Below are 25,140 nucleotides of genomic sequence, written 5' to 3' on the forward strand. Positions count from 1 at the left end.
CCAGTGAGCTTACAATCTAAGGTCCCTAAGACATTTACACACACTGGGGTCAATTTATTCAGGAGCCAATCAATGTGCCTGTGTGTATTTGGGGTGTGGGAGGGACACGGGGAGAAGATCCCCACTCCCTGCAGATAGTGCCTCTATGTGCTGCTTCCCAGTTGTATCCAGTGCAATGTACAACACAAAATGCTTTTTGTAAATCAAAATATCTGCAGTTTATTTACTGCTGACCAAAGCGATTTATTGGGACAAAACATTCATTCACAAAATGAGCTATGATATCAAAATACTCTGTACAAAAATATTTTTTGTCCGCAGAAACGTTGTGTAGCCAGAAACATAATTCTGTGAACACAATGTTTTTTTTTGTGGTCATGAGATAATTTTGTTGAACAAAATGTTTATTTCATGTTGCATTGTGGACAAGTTTTGTAACTACAGAAGTTTTGTTTTCACAAAATTACTTTTGTGGAGACAAATTTAATTTGGAGACTATGAAATGTGTTCACAAATATTATGCAAACATTACGGCTTTATAAAATGTCCAATCCTGCAATGAGTTGTACCCAACATACACACTCGCTGCTGATAGAGCTGAGCCTCAGGACCCCAGCGCTGCAAGGCAGGAATGTTTCTCACTGTGATAATAATCATTTCTTCTTGTTTTGCAGTTAGTGACTTGTCCACAAGGGGGCACTAGTTCTTATGTCTGTTTCTAGTCCAGGATTATTATTAGGGTTTGTGTTTAGTTGGGTCACTTGGGGGTTGTGGTGCTGCCCAGTGGATCTGGCTAATCTTGGTCTCACTCATTTTCTTGAATCCAGTGTTTCCATAAGTAGGAGTTGTATTTACTTATTGGGCTCCAAGGTCCCATCTAAGGGCCAATCTTTTTCTGGACTGGAATTCAGAATGGGCCCTCGAGGGCCAATATCTGGTGCTCTGACTCCTCATTGTATGTACAGAAGCACCACTAAAGGGCCCTCTCATTTTTTTCATATGATTAAAATATGTTTAAAGCTGGCACCGGGTCTAGTAACCCATAGCAACCAGTCATTAGCAAATAGCATGCGCCTGTATGAAAGCAAACCTCTGATTGGTTGGATGTGGATCACCCTTGGGGGAGGCTGTTTTGTTATTTTGACTGACTATTCAGGATTTGGGTGACTTTGCAGCTGCAGCAGGTTACACAGAAATGGGGCAGAAATTGTCGCTCCTTTGGTTCTTGATCCCAATGGCGAGAGACTCCCTGCACCAGCTGATTGGGCAGCGCCAATCACTTAATGATAGGAAACCAGTGATGTGCCACCAAACTGCAGGCTGAGGATTAATTACTAATTGCACAAGTGCAGTTGCCTATAGCAACCACTCTGGTCTTTGCTCTCACATTGGAGCTTTTGCCAGTGATGTAACGCCCCTTATATTCCATTAGGTGGAGCTGCTGCTCTTGTTGTAGATGAACATTGGGGCCCCTATTGGATCAGGTGGGAATATTAAAGCAATGGTTTGGGTCCATGAAAGCACTAGGGGCTGCAGCGGGTTGGGGGGTAGAAGATTCCACTTCTCAATGTTCGGGGTCAAGTCTTATAGTTCAGTTCTGAGCAGGTACTTTGTGCTTTACATGAGTTTCCTCCATTAGACCCACAATTCTCGGCTCACAATGGAAATGCCCCCGTGTTTATATTTTACTTGTTGGGTCCAACTGCCCCAGGGGAGGGCAAATAACCGCACTGCTTCCAACTGCTGGGGGGGGAGGGGCAGATAGTGAGGGGCATTTGTGGGACTGGGCTGTAGAGGAGGAATCTAATTAGAGTTAATGGGCTTCTGCCAGTTATATAGAGATCCAGGAACAGCCATGTAGTTATTGGGGTTCAGCTAAATGCCTCAGGGACCCCCTTTATAACCCCCAATAACCACAAGACCCCCCATATCACTTACCTCTCGCCCATGTCTGTAGCATCTATTGATTTGAGGCCCCGAGGGCACTTTTGTCTTTACAATAATATTCACATAGGGTCGAATATCGAGGGTTAATTAATATCGAAGTCGAAGGACTTACCGCAAATAGTTCGAGCGAACGATTAAATCCTTCGAAACGTTTGATTCGAAAGATTTTAATCCAACGATCGAACGATTTTTGTTTGACCAAAAAAAGCTACCGAAGACTATGGGGACCTTCGGTAGGTTTTAGCTGGCGAACTAGGGGTCAAAGTTTTTTCTTAAAGAGACAGTACTTCGTCTATCGAATGGTCGAATAGTCGAACAATTTTTAGTTTGAATCGTTCGATTCGAAGTCGTAGTCGAAGGTCGAAGTAGCCCATTCGATGGTCGAAGTAGCCAAAAAAAAACATTCGAAATTCAAAGTTTTTTTCCTCTATTCCTTCACTCGAGCAAAGTAAATGGGCCCCTCAAGTATCGGGGAAACTGGGCAAAGCATCAGAATAAGGACCAGTCACTGTCGGTTCACCATAAAGAACTAAAGACTGGAAACACCAATAGGGAAAAACTGTAACACCCCAAATCACAGCCGAGACGACTTCAATACAGAAAATGAAGGAAAAGTGTGGGAATAGAAAGTTCTGGAACAGGACAGAATTTAGGCTAAACTCCCTACACTGGGAATAATCCTAAAAAAGAAATCTCTGTTACTGTTCAATTCCACCCGAATTCCAACTGTTCCTTATGTGGAGCCCTTTGTATAACCCACTCCCCATACGTCTGTCCAGATAATCCTCTGTATAGACTTATATATAATACACAAAAGCCATGAATATCTTGTAAATTATATCCTTATAAACGGTGAGTAGTGATGTCATCAGTTATAAACGGTGAGTAGTGATGTAATTTCTGTCACATGACTCACTAAAATTTGTGTATTATAATAAATAAAGTACCCCCAGTTGTAAAATATGAGGATATTAGAAGTTACCTTGGAGTTCCATGACCTGTATAACTCGGCCTTCGGCCTCGTGTTTTTATATGGTCATGAAACTCCTCAGTAACTTATAATATCCTTATATTTTACAAGAGGGGGTACTTTATTCACTATATAATACACAGGAATATCCTGTAAATGAGATCCTTATAAACAGTGACTAGTGATGTCATCAGTTATAAACGGTGAGTTCTGATGTCATTTCTGTCACATGACTCACTGAAACTTGTGTATTATAATAAATAAAGTACCCCCAGTTGTAAAATATGAGGATATTAGAAGCCATGAAAAAAAAAAAAAGCCATGAATATCTTGTAAATGATATCATTATAAACGGTGACTAGTGATGTCATTGGTTATAATCAGAGCTTAGTGATGTCATCTGTCACATGACTCGCTGAAACGTGTGTATTATAATAAAGGAATATGAGGATATTAGAAGTCACCTCGGAGTTCCATGACATTTATATTAACATTCAGCCTTCGGCCTCGTACTTTTATATGGTCATGAAACTCCTCGGTGACTAATAATATCCTTATAATTTACAACAGGGGCTACTTTATTCACTATGTATTTGTGTCAGAGGCTTTGAAGACGGAACAGAAATGTAGTGATTGGAACCTGTGCTTGAGCCTCATATCAAACGTTTTCCCAATAACTTTGAGAACACAAGGACAGACGGAGACACGACAGGAATTCATTTGACCTTATGAAATAACTGCCATTCGGATCAGACGTTGTTGGTTCTGGTCCAATCAGGAGTCAGCACCGAGCGCTGCTTCTTGCCCCAAACCTCAGGATTAAATCACTGCACCTGCCACACGATTTGGGGTTTTCCTCTTTTTTTTATGAATAAAACAATTTGGAGCCCAATACGGTACCAGAAACACCAGAACTAAATAGACACAGGGAACGGCTACAAACACTCGTCTAACACAGGCCCAACCCATAGACCCCCACCCCAATACCTTCTGGAACAGAACTCCCAGACCCCCAATATTTAGCCCTATCCCCAAGTGGGGGGTCAGTATAATTACAGGAGCCCTGAGATTAAACCTCATTTAGTTACAGTTTGTCTGGTGCCCCCAGTGTTACACCCCCAGCCCATTTGGCTTCCCTGAGAAGATTTGGCTTGTGGCTAATGTCCCACGTCGCCGGCTACAAGTCACAGCCCCTTTCATTCAGCCGAGTCAGTCGTAAAAGAACAGAATTAGTGCAGGTACCAAACTCCTTGATCCAAATCAGCTTCAAACCCAGCACAGAACCTGCAGAACCAGTTGTAGGATCAGGGAGTTGCTTTATTGTCCACTCATATTGGACCAGTCACATTGTCTCTGGCCAGACTGTCTCTTTATTGGACCATTGTCTCTGGCCAGACTGTCTCTTTATTGGACCATTGTCTCTGGCCAGACTGTCTCTTTATTGGACCACACTCGTCTCTATGTGACTTCATTCCTTTTTGTCCAGCAGAACATTTTGGCTCCTCAGAACCAGTTTCTTTCACATGTTGGTGACCCAGATGGGAATTCCATGTTCCCCCCCCCGATATCCCACAAGGTAGAGTTTTCCATAAACTCCTCGACCCAATGGGACTGAAGCAACGTCTGAGCAATGAACAAGATGGTGTCAGTAGAAGACAATCCACCGGCTGCTGATGCTTTGAAGGCCACATTGCCCTACCAGGACAGACGCCAGTAGAAGGAGCCCAAGCTTCCCGGTGGGGTCAGCGACTCTCACAGTAGGAATGTGCTCATCACTCATTCAGGGGATCCAAAGACTTCTCGCATTAGTGGGGTGGCATCAGGCTGAATGTCCCAGATCTCCAGGAGCTGCTTGCTGTGTATGTCATTGACTGTCCGAAGCTCTGTCAGACACTCCATGATCTTGGGGTACAGGAGCCTGGGAACAAGAGGAGCAGAGAATTAAAGCGGACCCTACTCAGTCCATTCCCCATGGAACCAGTGCATTAAGATGGGGCAGAACTATTAACTACCCAGGCCAGGGTTAGGCGAGTCTTCCAGAGGATCTCATGGTGGGTCAAGAGAGGGACCGGCTATTTTAATCCTATATATCTTATCCTATATATAAACCTATAGAACCTCTAAACCAATTGGTTCTCTCTCCCTCCCTATAATTATTGTGTATTATTATGTCTCCAGAACTCTCATATATTGAGTCATTGAGTCATTGATGGTGTTTTGGTTCTGGAAGGTTGAACTGGACTTTGTCTCTCAGTCCTTTTATCCGAAGACCAATGGAATTGGCAGCCATACAGGTCCCTGCAACTCCTGTGCCCCCCGTTACCTCAGCCTTTTACAGATGGGGCAACAACCAAATATATCAGAGATCTGCCCCCCGGGGGTATCCAGGGACTCACCTGTTCTGCGGGGAGGGGGGCCGTTGGCTGTCGATGAAATCTTTTAGTGTCAGGGCAATGTGTTCCTGCAGCTTCTGGATCTTCTCCCAGTCGCAGACCCCCGGTCGGTCTAAATCAGAACATGCCAATTAGTGACGCTACAATTACCCCCCATGTCAGATTCAACAGCCCCAAGTGGTAATTCAGGGGTTTGTGTGAATCATAACGGGGCGCAAACAGAACTGGACTCATGGGGTGTAATTTGTGCCCCTCTAACAACAATGTACAATTATTTTATCCTTTATTTAAACAGCACCGACACATTCCCCCCCCCGCCTTGTACTGAGATTATACAACATTCCCATCAGTCCCTGCCCAGGTGAGCTTACACTCTAGAGACCCCGTCACATTCACACACACTAGGGACCTGGATTTTATCAGGAGCCGATTAACCCGCCTGTGTGTTAATCACATATCAATTGTAGTATAGGAACTGCCAGTAGGTGGCGCTACTCAGGCCTTACACTGAGTCACAGAAGGAGAAACTCACCAGAAGCGAAAATGGACAGAGCGGCCATCATGGCGTATTCCTCACTCTGTAGATTCAGTTTCCTCATCATGCGATGAATCCTCACCAGGGGCTCCAGGAACAGCTGACGGAAGCCGGCTATAGAGATAGGGGGGAACAGACTGATTCACTGGGGGGCAGTGACACTGTGTGGGGGGTCTTACACCTAGTACTACAGCTAGTAATTCATCATATATAATATAGTACTGTCGTCAGGCTTCTTTGGGGGACCAACACTTGTTCAGGACCCCCCTTAGCTCATAACAAGTTTACAGATATATAGAAACATTGGGGTGTCACCCTGCTATAGTTCCAGGGGTACCCAGGGTACAAATAAACACTCACCCCAAATCTCCCCCTAACTGACCTTCAGACTGGGCCCCCTTAGCTCATAACAAGGTTACAGATATATAGAAACATTGGGGTGTCACCCTGCTATAGTTCCAGGGGTACCCAGGGTACAAATAAGCACTCACCCCAAATCTCCCCCTAACTGACCTTCAGACTGGGCCCCCTTAGCTCATAACAAGGTTACAGATATATAGAAACATTGGGGTGTCACCCTGCTATAGTTCCAGGGGTACCCAGGGTACAAATAAGCACTCACCCCAAATCTCCCCTAACTGACCTTCAGACTGGGCCCCCTTAGCTCATAACAAGGTGACAGATATATAGAAACATTGGGGTGTCACCCTGCTATAGTTCCAGGGGTACCCAGGGTACAAATAAGAACATGTAGAAGAGAGAGAATAAGGTGCAGTGGGTTTGGGGGTCACACTCACCCAGGAACATATCCTCAGTGTCATAGGTGAAGGGGCCACACTCCCACGTATTGGTGTCAGAGTTAAACACAGTGTTGAATCGGATCACAGAAACCTCCGCTACAGAACCTTTCAGGAGAGCAATTTGGTCTTCAATGTCCAGACTCCTGAGAGGCACAAAGGGGGGCAGAGTTAGAGACACAGAGAGTGGGGGGTACAAACTGAATCCTGGCAGATCATATAATAAATCACTAATGTCCCCCCACCCCAGTGCCAAGGGACAGCCCCCAAACTGTGATAAAATGAGATGATCAGATGGAGAAGGTGCCACTCAAGGGAGGTCTTCTCAGGAATGGTCAGTCATGGGGCAGAAACTGGCCAAAACAACCAATAGTATTGTTCCATTAACTGATTAACTCGCTGTGACGGGATTGGGTGGGTAGTGGCCCAATTAGATCGTTGCCAATGGGCCAGTCCTACTAACGTTATTGTGAGTGGGTTGGATCTGTGCTGGGAGCTTCATCACTACTGATACATCTGAAGTGGATGGAGGTCCCACCTTATGGTCCAACCTATAAAAGGACGGGATCATTTGAAGGACCACCCACACGGACAACTTACTTGAAGTAGGGGAGCATTTTGGCAAAGCTGATGATGCCCTTGATCATGTAGGTAACGAGGTCGGATATATGAGGTAGCATCAAAAAGGCTTCAGAAGAGGTGGCTTGGGGCTCCTGAGTTGGGTCTGAAGATCTTCTTATTGGCTGAGAGAGAGGAACATCATATCTATATAGTCTGGTAACATCGAAATGTTCTCTTGCTAACCCCCCATTACAAAGACCCCTATTTACAGCCACAAAATACAAGTACCACTATTAGTATCATCTATACCACCTCAATGGTGGCCATGGGGGGGGGGCAGTCAGGAGATCTGGACAGATGTGAGATGAAAGCACCAGAATGGAGTCCGACGGGTTCCTCATTGGGGTCAAGTGCAGGCCTGAATGTCACCCCCCAATAACTCCTCAAACACCCGTCATGGGACTTCTCTATGATTCCAAAGCAGAGACCCTATTGGCCCTCTGAGCGCTGGGACTAGTGAACGTTTCTATGGCAACAATGTTGGATGGGAGGAAATCTGAGAAGATAAAAAACGTCCAAATGAAACGCAGTCGAGATCTCCGAGGGCCCATGGGGGATTCAGACCCTGAGGGATTAGATGGAACCATTTGAGGACCAAGTCTTGTGCCACCCAAGGTGAGTTGGTTTGGTCCAAATCTTCCAAATGCATTAACAGCCCTGGAACCTTGATTGTGCCGTTACCGTGGAAACAGAATATATATCGTCTATAAGCAATTCATTAGCAACAAATTCATTTCACTTATTTGGGGCTCCAGAGCTCCGCCCAGAGGAGCATGTGAGGAACCCGTAGGCTGAGTAGAGTGTGAAGCCCACCAGCCTGTTGTACTGTGTATTATAGATGGGCCAAGCTCTCCCATACAGCTGACTCTCTATAGCGGGGTCTCATTACTCCCTACAAGCTCCGACCCCTCACCCCCCCTATATATGAAGGAAGTACCAAGGATAATGGAACTAAAATAAGCCCCATTGTAAACACTCCGTAACTATGGAGACTAATGGCATTGTGACCATGTGCGTGAGTCGGTTGCCAAGGCAACAAACTATACAGAAATGTTTATTAGAATAGACCCCCCCCCCAATAGGTGCAGCTGAAGGACTTGGAATGACGTGGGACGAGGGTTAAAGGCCAGGGGTCTTTATTCATCACCAACGTCTGTGCCAGTGTCTGTCATCACTGAGAGGGGGCCGCACAAATTGGTACCCCCAGTGCAGCAACATTCCTTATAGATACACAATATGACTGCTGCCCCCCCCCCCCCCCGGGTATCAGATTAAGGGCAGACAAAAAATCAAAAAATCAGCCTTATCCATAACCAATGGCCCCACAGTAAACCTGTTACTAACAGGATACGAACAATGGTCAGAGCATAATGTACCCCCTACTGTAAATGATAAGGATATTAGAAGTCACTGAGGGGTTGTTCTGTGACCATATAAAGGCACAAGGCTGCAGGCTGAGTTATACAGGGAACTCTGAGTATCACTTGTGTATTATAAGGGATAATGTACCCCCTACTGTAAATGATAAGGATATTAGAAGTCAATGAGGGGTTGTTCTGTGACCATATAAAGGCACAAGGCTGCAGGCTGAGTTATACAGGGAACTCTGAGTATCACTCATGTATTATAAGGGATAATGTACCCCCTACTGTAAATGATAAGGATATTAGAAGTCACTGAGGGGTTGTTCTGTGACCATATAAAGGCACAAGGCTGCAGGCTGAGTTATACAGGGAACTCTGAGTATCACTCATGTATTATAAGGGATAATGTACCCCCTACTGTAAATGATAAGGATATTAGAAGTCACTGAGGGGTTGTTCTGTGACCATATAAAGGCACAAGGCTGCAGGCTGAGTTATACAGGGAACTCTGAGTATCACTTGTGTATTATAAGGGATAATGTACCCCCTACTGTAAATGATAAGGATATTAGAAGTCACTGAGGGGTTGTTCTGTGACCATATAAAGGCACAAGGCTGCAGGCTGAGTTATACAGGGAACTCTGAGTATCACTCATGTATTATAAGGGATAATGTACCCCCTACTTTAAATGATAAGGATATTAGAAGTCACTGAGGGGTTGTTCTGTGACCATATAAAGGCACAAGGCTGCAGGCTGAGTTATACAGGGAACTCTGAGTATCACTTGTGTATTATAAGGGATAATGTACCCCCTACTGTAAATGATAAGGATATTAGAAGTCACTGAGGGGTTGTTCTGTGACCATATAAAGGCACAAGGCTGCAGGCTGAGTTATACAGGGAACTCTGAGTATCACTCATGTATTATAAGGGATAATGTACCCCCTACTGTAAATGATAAGGATATTAGAAGTCACTGAGGGGTTGTTCTGTGACCATATAAAGGCACAAGGCTGCAGGCTGAGTTATACAGGGAACTCTGAGTATCACTCATGTATTATAAGGGATAATGTACCCCCTACTGTAAATGATAAGGATATTAGAAGTCACTGAGGGGTTGTTCTGTGACCATATAAAGGCACAAGGCTGCAGGCTGAGTTATACAGGGAACTCTGAGTATCACTCATGTATTATAAGGGATAATGTACCCCCTACTGTAAATGATAAGGATATTAGAAGTCACTGAGGGGTTGTTCTGTGACCATATAAAGGCACAAGGCTGCAGGCTGAGTTATACAGGGAACTCTGAGTATCACTCATGTATTATAAGGGATAATGTACCCCCTACTGTAAATGATAAGGATATTAGAAGTCACTGAGGGGTTGTTCTGTGACCATATAAAGGCACAAGGCTGCAGGCTGAGTTATACAGGGAACTCTGAGTATCACTCATGTATTATAAGGGATAATGTACCCCCTACTGTAAATGATAAGGATATTAGAAGTCACTGAGGGGTTGTTCTGTGACCATATAAAGACACAAGGCTGCAGGCTGAGTTATACAGGGAACTCTGAGTATCACTCATGTATTATAAGGGATAATGTACCCCCTACTGTAAATGATAAGGATATTAGAAGTCACTGAGGGGTTGGTCTGTGACCATATAAAGGCACAAGGCTGCAGGCTGAGTTATACAGGGAACTCTGAGTATCACTCATGTATTATAAGGGATAATGTACCCCCTACTGTAAATGATAAGGATATTAGAAGTCACTGAGGGGTTGTTCTGTGACCATATAAAGGCACAAGGCTGCAGGCTGAGTTATACAGGGAACTCTGAGTATCACTTGTGTATTATAAGGGATAATGTACCCCCTACTGTAAATGATAAGGATATTAGAAGTCAATGAGGGGTTGTTCTGTGACCATATAAAGGCACAAGGCTGCAGGCTGAGTTATACAGGGAACTCTGAGTATCACTCATGTATTATAAGGGATAATGTACCCCCTACTGTAAATGATAAGGATATTAGAAGTCACTGAGGGGTTGTTCTGTGACCATATAAAGGCACAAGGCTGCAGGCTGAGTTATACAGGGAACTCTGAGTATCACTCATGTATTATAAGGGATAATGTACCCCCTACTGTAAATGATAAGGATATTAGAAGTCACTGAGGGGTTGTTCTGTGACCATATAAAGGCACAAGGCTGCAGGCTGAGTTATACAGGGAACTCTGAGTATCACTTGTGTATTATAAGGGATAATGTACCCCCTACTGTAAATGATAAGGATATTAGAAGTCAATGAGGGGTTGTTCTGTGACCATATAAAGACACAAGGCTGCAGGCTGAGTTATACAGGGAACTCTGAGTATCACTCATGTATTATAAGGGATAATGTACCCCCTACTGTAAATGATAAGGATATTAGAAGTCACTGAGGGGTTGTTCTGTGACCATATAAAGGCACAAGGCTGCAGGCTGAGTTATACAGGGAACTCTGAGTATCACTCATGTATTATAAGGGATAATGTACCCCCTACTGTAAATGATAAGGATATTAGAAGTCACTGAGGGGTTGTTCTGTGACCATATAAAGGCACAAGGCTGCAGGCTGAGTTATACAGGGAACTCTGAGTATCACTTGTGTATTATAAGGGATAATGTACCCCCTACTGTAAATGATAAGGATATTAGAAGTCACTGAGGGGTTGTTCTGTGACCATATAAAGGCACAAGGCTGCAGGCTGAGTTATACAGGGAACTCTGAGTATCACTCATGTATTATAAGGGATAATGTACCCCCTACTGTAAATGATAAGGATATTAGAAGTCACTGAGGGGTTGTTCTGTGACCATATAAAGGCACAAGGCTGCAGGCTGAGTTATACAGGGAACTCTGAGTATCACTTGTGTATTATAAGGGATAATGTACCCCCTACTGTAAATGATAAGGATATTAGAAGTCAATGAGGGGTTGTTCTGTGACCATATAAAGGCACAAGGCTGCAGGCTGAGTTATACAGGGAACTCTGAGTATCACTCATGTATTATAAGGGATAATGTACCCCCTACTGTAAATGATAAGGATATTAGAAGTCACTGAGGGGTTGTTCTGTGACCATATAAAGGCACAAGGCTGCAGGCTGAGTTATACAGGGAACTCTGAGTATCACTTGTGTATTATAAGGGATAATGTACCCCCTACTGTAAATGATAAGGATATTAGAAGTCACTGAGGGGTTGTTCTGTGACCATATAAAGGCACAAGGCTGCAGGCTGAGTTATACAGGGAACTCTGAGTATCACTCATGTATTATAAGGGATAATGTACCCCCTACTGTAAATGATAAGGATATTAGAAGTCACTGAGGGGTTGTTCTGTGACCATATAAAGGCACAAGGCTGCAGGCTGAGTTATACAGGGAACTCTGAGTATCACTCATGTATTATAAGGGATAATGTACCCCCTACTGTAAATGATAAGGATATTAGAAGTCAATGAGGGGTTGTTCTGTGACCATATAAAGGCACAAAGCTACAGGCTGAGTTATACAGGGAACTCTGAGTATCACTCATGTATTATAAGGGATAATGTACCCCCTACTGTAAATGATAAGGATATTAGAAGTCAATGAGGGGTTGTTCTGTGACCATATAAAGGCACAAAGCTACAGGCTGAGTTATACAGGGAACTCTGAGTATCACTCATGTATTATAAGTGATAATGTACCCCCTACTGTAAATGATAAGGATATTAGAAGTCACTGAGGGGTTGTTCTGTGACCATATAAAGACACAAGGCTACAGGCTGAGTTATACAGGGAACTCTGAGTATCACTCATGTATTATAAGGGATAATGTACCCCCTACTGTAAATGATAAGGATATTAGAAGTCACTGAGGGGTTGTTCTGTGACCATATAAAGGCACAAGGCTGCAGGCTGAGTTATACAGGGAACTCTGAGTATCACTCATGTATTATAAGTGATAATGTACCCCCTACTGTAAATGATAAGGATATTAGAAGTCACTGAGGGGTTGTTCTGTGACCATATAAAGGCACAAGGCTGCAGGCTGAGTTATACAGGGAACTCTGAGTATCACTTGTGTATTATAAGGGATAATGTACCCCCTACTGTAAATGATAAGGATATTAGAAGTCAATGAGGGGTTGTTCTGTGACCATATAAAGGCACAAGGCTGCAGGCTGAGTTATACAGGGAACTCTGAGTATCACTCATGTATTATAAGGGATAATGTACCCCCTACTGTAAATGATAAGGATATTAGAAGTCACAAGGGGTTAATTTCCCGGGGCGACTGAAGAACCTCTTTATGGCACAATAACACATCTGGGGCCAATGATGTGACTAATAATGATACAGAACCTGCAGCAACACAGCGCCCCCTTTAGACCCCCCAAACCATTACAAGAAGCGAAAATACCCGAAAGTTCTTGGAGAAGGTGAAGTTGAAGTCAAAGGTTTTGGTGTGGGCCCCAACCAGTTGAGTGAGAAAGTGCTGCTGCTCTGGAGTCAGACTGGCCCCTGGGGGTGTGGGGGGCAATTTCGTTAATTTGTGTTTTCTCTTAATTAGCGCTCGTCTCTGTTCCACCGCTGCATCGGACATGATCACTGCAAGGCACAGACATTAGAATTCAGCCAATGAAAAGTTGCACAGAGAGAGGCAAGCAACATGGCAGCCCCACACCTGCTTATAATTAACAGCAGAAATCTTCATTGGGCCAAGGCATGACTGTGACATATAAATATATATAATCCTACCCCTGAGGAGCAACTGCCAGATAACCATATGCAGAGGTGTCTGAAAGGCTCCTCAGGGGAGGGGCTTACGTTGGGACTTACACTCTTTCCTCATGCCGATGTCCAGACATTTCTTGAGCCGACAGGCCTGGCAGTGGCGCCGATTGCTCTTGTTGATGACGCAGGAATTCTGGAAGGGGCAGCTGAGCCGCAAGTTCCTCTTCACGGCCCGCCTACAGCGCAGGGGGAGGAGCAATGAGAACAGCTGCAATATAGCTGCAGAAAAATCTCTTATTTAAAAGCACTTTGCTGCGAGCCCAGAAGCTTCTAATTGCAGCACTAGCACAGAGGGAATGGGGTCAGTGACCCCCTAATAATAATCATCCCCAGGCAACAATATATCCCTTAGCCTCTCAGCTCTAGAATATTATTCTGCTCCTCTGCACCAATCCCAGCGGCAGCTCCATTGATCTGGTTGCTAAGCAACCAGTATCCCTTACCAACCAGAGCACCCAGTTTCCTCTCCATAGCAACTATAGTCTGTGTTTGTTAATATTGACCTCTCCATGGGGGGGGAATCATTGGACATTCGATGTGGATTCACTTAAAGGGAAAGCTGCCGCTCCCTAACCCTTTAAGAATAATAATAATAATAATAATAATAATATTCTGCTGACTGGGGGCACACAAGCCATAAATATATATATATATACAGTCACTGGGCAGTGGAAATGTTGGGTGTTAGAGCCCAGGGAGACATAGAGATGCCTTTACCCCAACACTAATTTCACACCTGAAGAATCCCTTGCAGCCCTCGCAGGTCATAGCATTGAAGTGATACCCAGTGGCCCGGTCCCCACACGCACGGCAGATCTTGGGGTCCCCATCGTCCTCGTCTTCCCCCGTCCCACAACTGTTAGAGGCGTCTTCTTCCTCCTCTTCTTCCTCCAGTACCAAAGTCTCCTGCACTTTCCACATCGTTTTGTCACAGAAACCTTGGTCCCAGCGTTCGCCACTTCTCTCTTTCACTGAGCAGCTCCTCGAGCGGCCGATACACCTGTAACAAGAAAAAGGGACAGTTACCGTGGGGTTAATACCCCATCCCCCACCCACCCCAGTATTTACCCCCTGCAACTGTATTGTCTTATAGAATAGTATTTATTTACCCACATTTATATTATCCCTTATACCCCAGCCTGCAGCCTTGTGCCTTTATATGGTCACAGACCCCCCAGTGACTTCTAATATCCTTATCATTTACAGTAGGGGGTACATTATCCCTTATAATACATGAGTGATACTCAGAGTTCCCTGTATAACTCAGCCTGCAGCCTTGTGCCTTTATATGGTCACAGAACAACCCCTCAGTGACTTCTAATATCCTTATCATTTACAGTAGGGGGTACATTATCCCTTATAATACATGAGTGATACTCAGAGTTCCCTGTATAACTCAGCCTGCAGCCTTGTGCCTTTATATGGTCACAGACCCCCCAGTGACTTCTAATATCCTTATCATTTACAGTAGGGGGTACATTATACCTTATAATACATGAGTGATACTCAGTTCCCTGTATAACTCAGCCTGCAGCCTTGTGTCTTTATATGGTCACAGAACAACCCCTCAGTGACTTCTAATATCCTTATCATTTACAGTAGGGGGTACATTATCCCTTATAATACATGAGTGATACTCAGAGTTCCCTGTATAACTCAGCCTGCAGCCTTGTGCCTTTATATGGTCACAGAACAACCCCTCAGTGACTTCTAATATCCTTATCATTTACAGTAGGGGGTACATTATCCCTTATAATACATGAGTGATACTCAGAGTTCCCTGTATAACTCAGCCTGCAGCCTTGTGCCTTTATATGGTCACAGAACAACCCCTCAGTGACTTCTAATATCCTTATCATTTACAGTAGGGGGTACATTATCCCTTATAATACATGAGTGATACTCAGAGTTCCCTGTATAACTCAGCCTGCAGCCTTGTGCCTTTATATGGTCACAGACCCCCCAGTGACTTCTAATATCCTTATCATTTACAGTAGGGGGTACATTATACCTTATAATACATGAGTGATACTCAGTTCCCTGTATAACTCAGCCTGCAGCCTTGTGTCTTTATATGGTCACAGAACAACCCCTCAGTGACTTCTAATATCCTTATCATTTACAGTAGGGGGTACATTATCCCTTATAATACATGAGTGATACTCAGAGTTCCCTGTATAACTCAGCCTGCAGCCTTGTGCCTTTATATGGTCACAGAACAACCCCTCAGTGACTTCTAATATCCTTATCATTTACAGTAGGGGGTACATTATCCCTTATAATACATGAGTGATACTCAGAGTTCCCTGTATAACTCAGCCTGCAGCCTTGTGCCTTTATATGGTCACAGAACAACCCCTCAGTGACTTCTAATATCCTTATCATTTACAGTAGGGGGTACATTATCCCTTATAATACATGAGTGATACTCAGAGTTCCCTGTATAACTCAGCCTGCAGCCTTGTGTCTTTATATGGTCACAGAACAACCCCTCAGTGACTTCTAATATCCTTATCATTTACAGTAGGGGGTACATTATCCCTTATAATACATGAGTGATACTCAGAGTTCCCTGTATAACTCAGCCTGCAGCCTCGTGCCTATATATGGTCACAGACCCCCCAGTGACTTCTAATATCCTTATCATTTACAGTAGGGGGTACATTAACCCTTATAATACATGAGTGATACTCAGAGTTCCCTGTATAACTCAGCCTGCAGCCTTGTGCCTTTATATGGTCACAGAACAACCCCTCAGTGACTTCTAATATCCTTATCATTTACAGTAGGGGGTACATTATCCCTTATAATACATGAGTGATACTCAGAGTTCCCTGTATAACTCAGCCTGCAGCCTTGTGCCTTTATATGGTCACAGAACAACCCCTCAGTGACTTCTAATATCCTTATCATTTACAGTTGGGGGTACTTGATCGTTTATAAGTACAGGAGAGCCAGAGACTCATGCAGTGCAGCCCAATAATAGAGAATGGAAGGAGAGGGTGCAGGTGAGTGTATGTTTCAGACACCCCTGCGAGTGACTTTGGACTCTCCCAGGCTGCTGTTCCCAGACTATATAAACTGAATGACCTCGGACTGCTGAACTGCACCCAGATACTATGGGGGGAGGAGTTTCCCCTTCCGCTTCAGACAAACCAGTTTCTCAGGTATATTGGGGATTTGTTGCCATTACAGGAGACGACGCCCCTTTGCTACCGGCCAATAGGAGCTTCCCCCTCCCCCCAACTGTTATAATTAACTTGCAGGTGTGAGTTGGTTTGTAATTAATTCACTCAGTCACCTGATTCAAAACCATTATCGGCGTCTCCCCGGTAACTGGAACATAACGAGTCTCGTTACCTAGAAATAATAATTCCTTTCTCCGGCAGCGAATCAGACGGGAGGGAATCTCCAGCCAATAGAAACCCATCACCCTGCGGTTCAGGTCGAAAAAAGACTCCATTAAGTCTATTAAAGGAGAAGCCAATATTTTTGTGCAGAAGTTTTACTTTACACGGACAACGAGGTGCGAAATCCAACATATGTTTGTGGTTATTTTCACTAATTAGTGCAGTTTATTAGGGTTTGGGGGGTCCCATTTACACCAGAGTTGCCCCGGCTGTGGATGAATTGGTGATTCCTTGCCCAGTTCCCAAGGCAGCGTGACCCACCCCACAGGACATGGGTGCTCCACAAGACATGGGTGACCCACAGAACATGGGTGACCCACAGGACATGGGTGCCCCACAAGACATGGGTGACCCACAGAACATGGGTGACCCACAGGACACGAGTGCTGCATAGTCAGAATATAGTGGGAGACACAGTGTCATAGCAACCCTGCCCGGCTGCACTGCCATAAAGCAAGGACAAACTGTTGAACTGCACGGAGAGGAGAGGAGGATGGAATCTCTTCACAGACAACCGGCAAGAACCAGAAACCCAATATGTGCTTCCCGGGGCCCAAAATATCCCACTCACATTGTGTATAGAACCAGTCATGTGACCCCGGGGTCAGCAAATACACAGAGCCGGGGAAACTCCAGCACCAACTGGTTCAGCCCGTTCTTATTTGCTCTACAGGCGGCAGCAGCCAAAGCAGACGGCACAAATAGCAGAGAGAAAGGGCTGGTGGCAGTTTTGATACAATGTGTTTCCATTGCCGACTACAACACTCACATTCTTAAAAGGAGTTGTTCACCTTTAAATTAACTGTTAGTATGATGTAGAGACGAATACTCTGAGACAATTTGCAATTGGATTTCATTTTTTATTATTTGTGGTTTTTGACTTATTTAGCTTTGTATTCAGCAGCTCTCCAGTTTGTAATTTCAAGAGTCTGGTTGCTAGGGTCCAAATTTCCCTAGCAACCATGCATTGATATGAATAAGAGACTGGAATATGAATAGGAGGGGTCTGAATAGAAAGAGGAGTAATAAAAAGTAGCAATAACAATACATTTTACAGAGCATTTCTTTTTTTTAGATGGGGTCAGTGACCCCCGTTTGAAATCTGGAAAGAGTCAGAAGAAAAGGGCAAATAATTCAAAAACCATAAAAAATAAACAATGAAGCCCAATTGAAAAGTTGCTTAGATTTAGCTGTTCTATAACATACATAATAGTTAACTTGAAGGTGAAGCAGCAGAAGCAGCAGTTTAAGGGAAACCACAGACAGTTGGGCTCATTTATCAACATTGGGTAAATTTGCCCACGGGCAGTTACCTATAGCAACCAATCAGTGAATAGCTTTTTATAGCCAGCTGCAAGTAGAACAATGAATGCAGCAATCTGATTGGTTGCCATGGGTTACTGCCCATGGGCACTTTTGCACAGTGTTTATAAATGACTCCCGTGGGTGGCAAATTGCCCCTTCTGCCACTGCCCTAAGGGCACAACCTCTGCTCATAGAGGAGGGGGGTACAGCCTTTCATTATATGCTATATCCCTATTTATATAGATTTGTTTTATTGGTCAGAATGGGAATGATTGTCAGCTCCTCGGGGGAAGGACAATGTTAATTCTTAATTTCTTGTATTTTCTCTGAATTAAAGGGGAACCATAAGTTTATACTACAGGTTATTTTCTTATACTTGATTAAGTGAATTATGTGAAAACAAGATGTGATATGAAGAAATATTATTTATAATAATAATAATAATAATAATAATAATAATAATAATAATAAAAGTGGGAGCTGCCATACAGCGGTGCTAAAAGTCTCATTCCTCAGCGCTCGGATTATTTTGGATTCAGCCTCAGGCAATACACAAGCTCTATGTGCTGAATGTTGGGGTCAGAGTAATAAGCCTTTAATTCCCAGCATGCCCTGGGGCACAGGAGACACCATGTGATCAGACAGAGAAGCAGTAAATCAATCAGGGTGACAGTAGCACGTGAGGGCAAAGCTCAGGGTGAATGGGAGTGTCTGTGTCACTGGGAATATCCAATGGCCTCGCTCTGTATAACAACATTCTGCTCTCACTGGCTGACAATTCTGCATAGTGTGCTAACACTCAAATATTATACTAACACCCCCTTACCTGACTATACCCACTCAATCACTATACCCACTCACTATACCAACTTACTATACCCACTTACTCACTATACCCACTTACTTACTAAACCCACTCACTATACCCACTTTCTCATTATACCCACTGACTTACTATACCCACTTACACAGACCAACTACTCCTGGTCACTAGGTTGGTACCAGCCAAGTCTGAAACCAGAACTTTTCAGCCAGTGTCTGTGCCCAGTAAGAGTGAGGGAAGTGCAGTAAATGCAGTAAAGTAAATGCAGTAAAGTAAATGCAGTAAAGTAAATGCAGTAAAGTAAATTCAGTAGGAATGGGAATTGTCTGGGATCAGAGTGAGGTCCAGTCACTAAATGTTCATTATTGTTACACATGTGCCCCCACTGTCCCCTCCCTGAGTCACAATTAAGCCACATGAATGCCCGGTTGCTAGGGTCAGGAATCCCAGCAACTCCATAGCAATTTACACACTGAACAAAAAACATTAAATCTTTCCCAAATAATGAAAAAAAAGGAGGAGAACATCAAATTGCCCCAAACTGTCAGATACAGAGTAAAGGTTCTGCTACATGTCGTTACTCTAGAGATTCCTGTATTTCTTGCCCTGGGCAGAGACTCAGCGCTACCCCAGATACACAGCACCCTCCATTGTTACGTCTCATCTCATTCATTGACAAGTTACCGTGGAAATCAAGATCCGACTGTGACACGAAACTTGTCTATTTGTACAAGGGCCAACCCCCCCCCCATGTCATGTGGTTTAGTTTTCTCTTCCTTTAGTGTCTCTCTACTTTATTTATATACAGCCAAGATATTCCTAAGGTCCCTATCACATTCCTATCAGTCCCTGCCCCAGTGAGCTTACAATCTAAGGTCCCTATCACATTCCTATCAGTCCCAACCCCAGTGAGCTTACAATCTAAGGTCCCTATCACATTCCTAGCAGTTCCTGCCCCAGTGAGCTTACAATCTAAGGGCCCTATCCCATTCCGATCAGTCCCTGCCCCAGTGAGCTTACAATCTAAGGGCCCTATCCCATTCCTATCAGTCTCTGCCCCAGTGAGTTTACAATCTAAGGGCCCTATCCCATTCCTATCAGTCTGTGCCCCAGTGAGCTTACAATCTAAGGGCCCTATCCCATTCCTATCAGTCTCTGCCCCAGTGAGTTTACAATCTAAGGGCCCTATCCCATTCCTATCAGTCTCTGCCCCAGTGAGTTTACAATCTAAGGGCCCTATCCCATTCCGATCAGTCCCTGCCCCAGTGAGCTTACAATCTAAGGTCCCTATCCCATTCCTATCAGTCCCTGCCCCAGTGAACTTACAATCTAACGTCCCCATCACGTTCCCATCAGTCCCTGCCCCATTTATCTTACAATCTAAGGCCCCTATCACATTCCCATCAGTCCCTGCCCCAGTGTGCTTACAATCTAAGGTTCCTTTCACATTCCCATCAGTTCCTGCCCCAGTGAGCTTACAATCTAAGGTCCCTATCACATTCCCATCAGTCCCTGCCCCAGTGAGCTTACAATCTAAGGTCCCTATCACATTCCCATCAGTCCCTGCCCTAGTGTGTTTACAATCTTAAGGTCCCTTTCACATTCCCATCAGTTCCTGCCCCAGTGAGCTTACAGTCTAAGGTCCCGCTCACATTATCTTCAGTCCCTGCGCCAGGGAGCTTACAATCTAAAGGTGCTATATAGATCTATACAGCTAAGGATATCTCATACCTCTGTATTAGGAAACATGGGAGAGTCAGGCTGTGGATATGTCTGTTTGTCCCTCTCCCTTGTTCTAGAAGCAGCTGAACTGCACGTCAGGTTTAGGAGGAGAGGGCGATGCCCATTATAGTGGGGGGAGGGGTGACACACATATAGCTGTGCCCAGTAAGATGCCAGTTGTACAAGTAGATCAGCAGTGAGTGGAATTGTACAGAACCAATCAGGACAACTGGGTCAGTGTTTGATTCACTTGACAGGTTTCGGGTCAGTGTGAGAATTAAATGAGAACTAATAATGGGTTTGTGCTGATAAAACACTCTGATTGGCTGTGCCAGTGCCGAGAGTCAGAACTGAAGAATCTGGGCCGCCTGGTAGTTTTGGTTGTGGAAGTCATTGTGGCAACTGTGAGCCCTGAAGGTATTTAGGATTCAGTGGAAACTTTATGTGGCCCTTGTCCTTGGCACATGCCACATCCCCACACGGGGCAAATCATTCAGTCACATGGGCAAGTGAATTATCATTTAAACAAAAACTTTCCCTTTAAAGAAACCTTTCCTGGAAAAAATATCCAGGATTCAGCCTTTTTCAGCAGGATTTGGATTTGGCTGAAACCTTCTGCCAGGCCGAACTGAATCCTAATTTGCATTTGCAAATTAGGGGCGGGGAGGGAAATCATGTGACTGTCGCAAAACAAGGGATAAAAAATGTTTATCCTTCCCACTCCTAATTTGCATATGCAAATTAGGATTTGGTAGAGTATTCGGCAGAAACTATCGCAAAGGATTCTGGGATTCACAAGCCCCTCCCACTCTCACTACTCCCGGCTCCTTGTAACCTCAGATCTTCCCTGGACTCCTCCCACTTCCCTGTTCCATCATGTGACACTGCAGGGAGTTCGTGCCATTTTGCATGTTCAGTAACTCCCAGCGGCAGAACTACAAGACTCACCCATGGGAAGAAGCTTTTGGGGGTTGTTTCCCTTTGTGTCTCCATGGCAACACTGGCACGTGCCACATTGAAACATCAATAAGCCAAGGACCCCTCAATCTGTAACTCTTCCCAATTACCCCAACAATAATCCCCCTGTACCCCAAAGTATGAAGCATAGAAAATCCCTGTTGTTTCCACCTGGGGGTCTCTGGGACAGACGGAGCTGCCATGCTAATTGTGACATCACACAAATGTATAAAACAACCCAAAGAATCCAGTTAATCTGCAAATCTGTCGAGGAAATGTCTCAGAATCCAATTAAAGGCACAGGACACAATTGCGCTGCCCCTGGACTCGTTACTAATCCCGTCAGGAAAGCATGTGACTGTTACTAATCCAACCCGTGTGGCTTCTGGGGGCGTTTCAGTTTAAAGGGGAACTTAATGTTTTTATTCTTCCCTTTTCTGCTCTTTCCCCTGAACCCCCTAATACTGCACCTCTCACCCCATTCCCAGTGTCTCCATGTTAATTGCCAGGTGCCCCCAGTCTGAGCCCCCGGGAGACAGGGGTTGTATAGAAGAGACCCCCATAATGTCCTTGTATCGGCCACAGGTTGGTTATAAGCCCACCCATAGCAGCCATTGTGTGTATTTAAAGGAACAGCAGCGTAAAACGTGACTAATGTAAGTGTGTTTCCCCCTCGTTACTGGAGTCACTTTAATTGGACAAAGTTCCACTGACAATAAATAACGACTCTGGGAATCATTTCCCTCTCTGAGAACAAACTGTCCCTAGTGACTTACTGATCCTTCCGTCACTGGCCACGGGCACAACCTGGGCATGATGGGGGGGCCACGTAACAACCAACGCTCTGTGTTATTTGTAGGTCACATGATTTCCCAAGTTCAGCAGGGAATGTGGGGGTTAATGTTATTGGTTGGGAGGGTCAGAGATGTAAAATTACCAAAAAAGTGGGTTATAAAAATGGGGGTTTCCCTCAGTTCACCTGCCTGTGTCACCCAGGAGGGAGGGGGTTATTATGGTCCCCCAGGGACCCCCCAGTAGGAATAAGTGACTGAGCCCATAATCATCATGTGACCTCTCTGCAACTGGGCCCAGTGGCTCATTCCATGGACCAACCCCCAAATATCACTCCCCCAGCAGAGTCCAGATCCCCAGAATCACTTGCCCACCACTAGCCAACAGTATTGTTTCCGTGGCAACAGCCCGTGGTGCACCTGGAGCCCCTCGTGTTAAAGCCACAGCAGTGCAATAAACAGCAGCTGGTCACATGACACACAGGGAGGTTTAGAAGTTCAATAAAAGCTGGTTAATTAGGGCACACTGAGAATGTGTCAGCTCTTCTGCCCAAAGCTCCCAAATCCATTTATGGTACACTACTGATTATATTGTAACACAGCAGTTTATGGTGCCAACAGTACCAGTGAGTAAGAGGAGTAATAGGATTGGGTGTCAGTGAGTAAGAGGAGTAATAGGATTGGGTGTCAGTGAGTAAGAGGAGTAATAGGATTGGGTGTCAGTGAGTAAGAGGAGTAATAGGATTGGGTGTCAGTGAGTAAGAGGAGTAATAGGATTGGGTGTCAGTGAGTAAGAGGAGTAATAGGATTGGGTGTCAGTGAGTAAGAGGAGTAATAGGATTGGGTGTCAGTGAGTAAGAGGAGTAATAGGATTGGGTGTCAGTGAGTAAGAGGAGTAATAGGATTGGGTGTCAGTGAGTAAGAGGAGTAATAGGATTGGGTGTCAGTGAGTAAGAGGAGTAATAGGATTGGGTGTCAGTGAGTAAGAGGAGTAATAGGATTGGGAGTCAGTGAGTAAGAGGAGTAATAGGATTGGGTGTCAGTGAGTAAGAGGAGTAATAGGATTGGGTGTCAGTGAGTAAGAGGAGTAATAGGATTGGGTGTCAGTGAGTAAGAGGAGTAATAGGATAGTGAGTAGAGGAGTAATAGGATTGGGTGTCAGTGAGTAAGAGGAGTAATAGGATTGGGAGTCAGTGAGTAAGAGGAGTAATAGGATTGGGTGTCAGTCAGTAAGAGGAGTAATAGGATTGGGTGTCAGTCAGTAAGAGGAGTAATAGGATTGGGTGTCAGTGAGTAAGAGGAGTAATAGGATTGGGTGTCAGTGAGTAAGAGGAGTAATAGGATTGGGTGTCAGTGAGTAAGAGGAGTAATAGGATTGGGTGTCAGTGAGTAAGAGGAGTAATAGGATTGGGTGTCAGTGAGTAAGAGGAGTAATAGGATTGGGTGTCAGTGAGTAAGAGGAGTAATAGGATTGGGTGCCAGTGAGTAAGAGGAGTAATAGGATTGTGAGTCAGTAAGAGGGGTAATAGGATTGGGTGTCAGTGAGTAAGAGGAGTAATAGGATTGGGTGTCAGTGAGTAAGAGGAGTAATAGGATTGGGTGTCAGTGAGTAAGAGGAGTAATAGGATTGGGTGTCAGTGAGTAAGAGGAGTAAGAGGAGTGGGTGCCAGTGAGTAAGAGGAGTAACAGGATTGGGTGTCAGTGAGTAATAGGATTGGGTGTCAGTGAGTAAGAGGAGTAATAGGATTGGGTGTCAGTGAGTAAGAGGAGTAATAGGATTGGGTGTCAGTGAGTAAGAGGAGTAATAGGATTGGGTGTCAGTGAGTAAGAGGAGTAAGAGGAGTGGGTGCCAGTGAGTAAGAGGAGTAACAGGATTGGGTGTCAGTGAGTAATAGGATTGGGTGTCAGTGAGTAAGAGGAGTAATAGGATTGGGTGTCAGTGAGTAAGAGGAGTAATAGGATTGGGTGTCAGTGAGTAATAGGATTGGGTGTCAGTGAGTAAGAGGTGAGTAATAGTTACAAGAAGTTGAAAGCAGGGGGAGTAGTAAGTGCAGGTAACAGAGGGAGTATAAGGAGGATTAGGAGGATAAAGTAGAAGTAGTTGGTCAGTGAGTCCTACAAGTAAATAGACAAGATTTGGGGGCAATTAGGGGAGATGAGTAACCCCTCCCCCATACACTCACCTGCACTAGCCCCGCCCTTCTGTCCCTCTCACATCCCAACTCTCTATCCGGACAGGTGAGCGGCTGAGCCCGGGATTCTCACTCTCATTCCAGTTTCCGCCGCTGAGAGTTCCGGGTCGGGCCTCGCGCTGTTCCCGGGAAGATCCGCTCGTCTCCCGAACCCACTGCGAACTGACTGCGCTCCCTCAGCCTCACGGCGGCCAGGAACTCGCTTCTTACTTGCGGACCAATGGCAGCGCCACAGGGGCGGGGTTACACGCTGCCAGCCAATCCCTGACTGCGAAATGGGAGGGACTGAAGCTCCACCCGGAGTTGACGGATCAAATCTCGTGTTTCCACAACATTCACTCGCCCAGTCAGGAAATCACTGGCCACTTTGTATCTGATTGTAATTTCTACCGACGCCTCCCCTGTACTAAGCACAATTCAGTCTGTACAGAGAGATCCCATAAAACTATGGCAGCATAGGTATTCCCTGTACTAAGCACAATTCAGC

General features: G+C 44.8%; 1 protein-coding gene across 2 annotated transcripts; it reads right to left on the reverse strand.

Annotated features, from left to right (window-relative positions):
- Positions 1-3,761: 3,761 nt before the first annotated feature.
- nr1i2.L (nuclear receptor subfamily 1 group I member 2 L homeolog) lies at positions 3,762-24,867 on the reverse strand. Of its 2 annotated transcripts, XR_005965262.1 has the most exons (10): positions 24,645-24,867; positions 14,190-14,453; positions 13,499-13,629; positions 13,080-13,267; positions 7,243-7,385; positions 6,643-6,788; positions 5,843-5,959; positions 5,314-5,422; positions 4,365-4,835; positions 3,762-4,330 (listed from the first exon to the last, which is right to left on the reverse strand). XR_005965262.1 is itself a non-coding variant. In XM_018244745.2 (9 exons), exons 2-9 carry the CDS (start codon positions 14,372-14,374, stop codon positions 4,694-4,696), a joined length of 1,161 nt encoding a protein of 386 aa, XP_018100234.1. In that variant the 5' UTR covers positions 14,375-14,453; positions 24,645-24,867; the 3' UTR covers positions 3,762-4,693. The 2 variants fall into 2 exon arrangements, 1 of the variants encoding a protein (XP_018100234.1); XM_018244745.2 differs by having other exon boundaries at positions 3,762-4,835.
- Between the last annotated feature and the right edge of the window lie 273 nt (positions 24,868-25,140).

This window comes from Xenopus laevis, chromosome 2L, assembly GCF_017654675.1.
Source record: "Xenopus laevis strain J_2021 chromosome 2L, Xenopus_laevis_v10.1, whole genome shotgun sequence".
NCBI classification, from domain to species: domain Eukaryota; kingdom Metazoa; phylum Chordata; class Amphibia; order Anura; family Pipidae; genus Xenopus; species Xenopus laevis.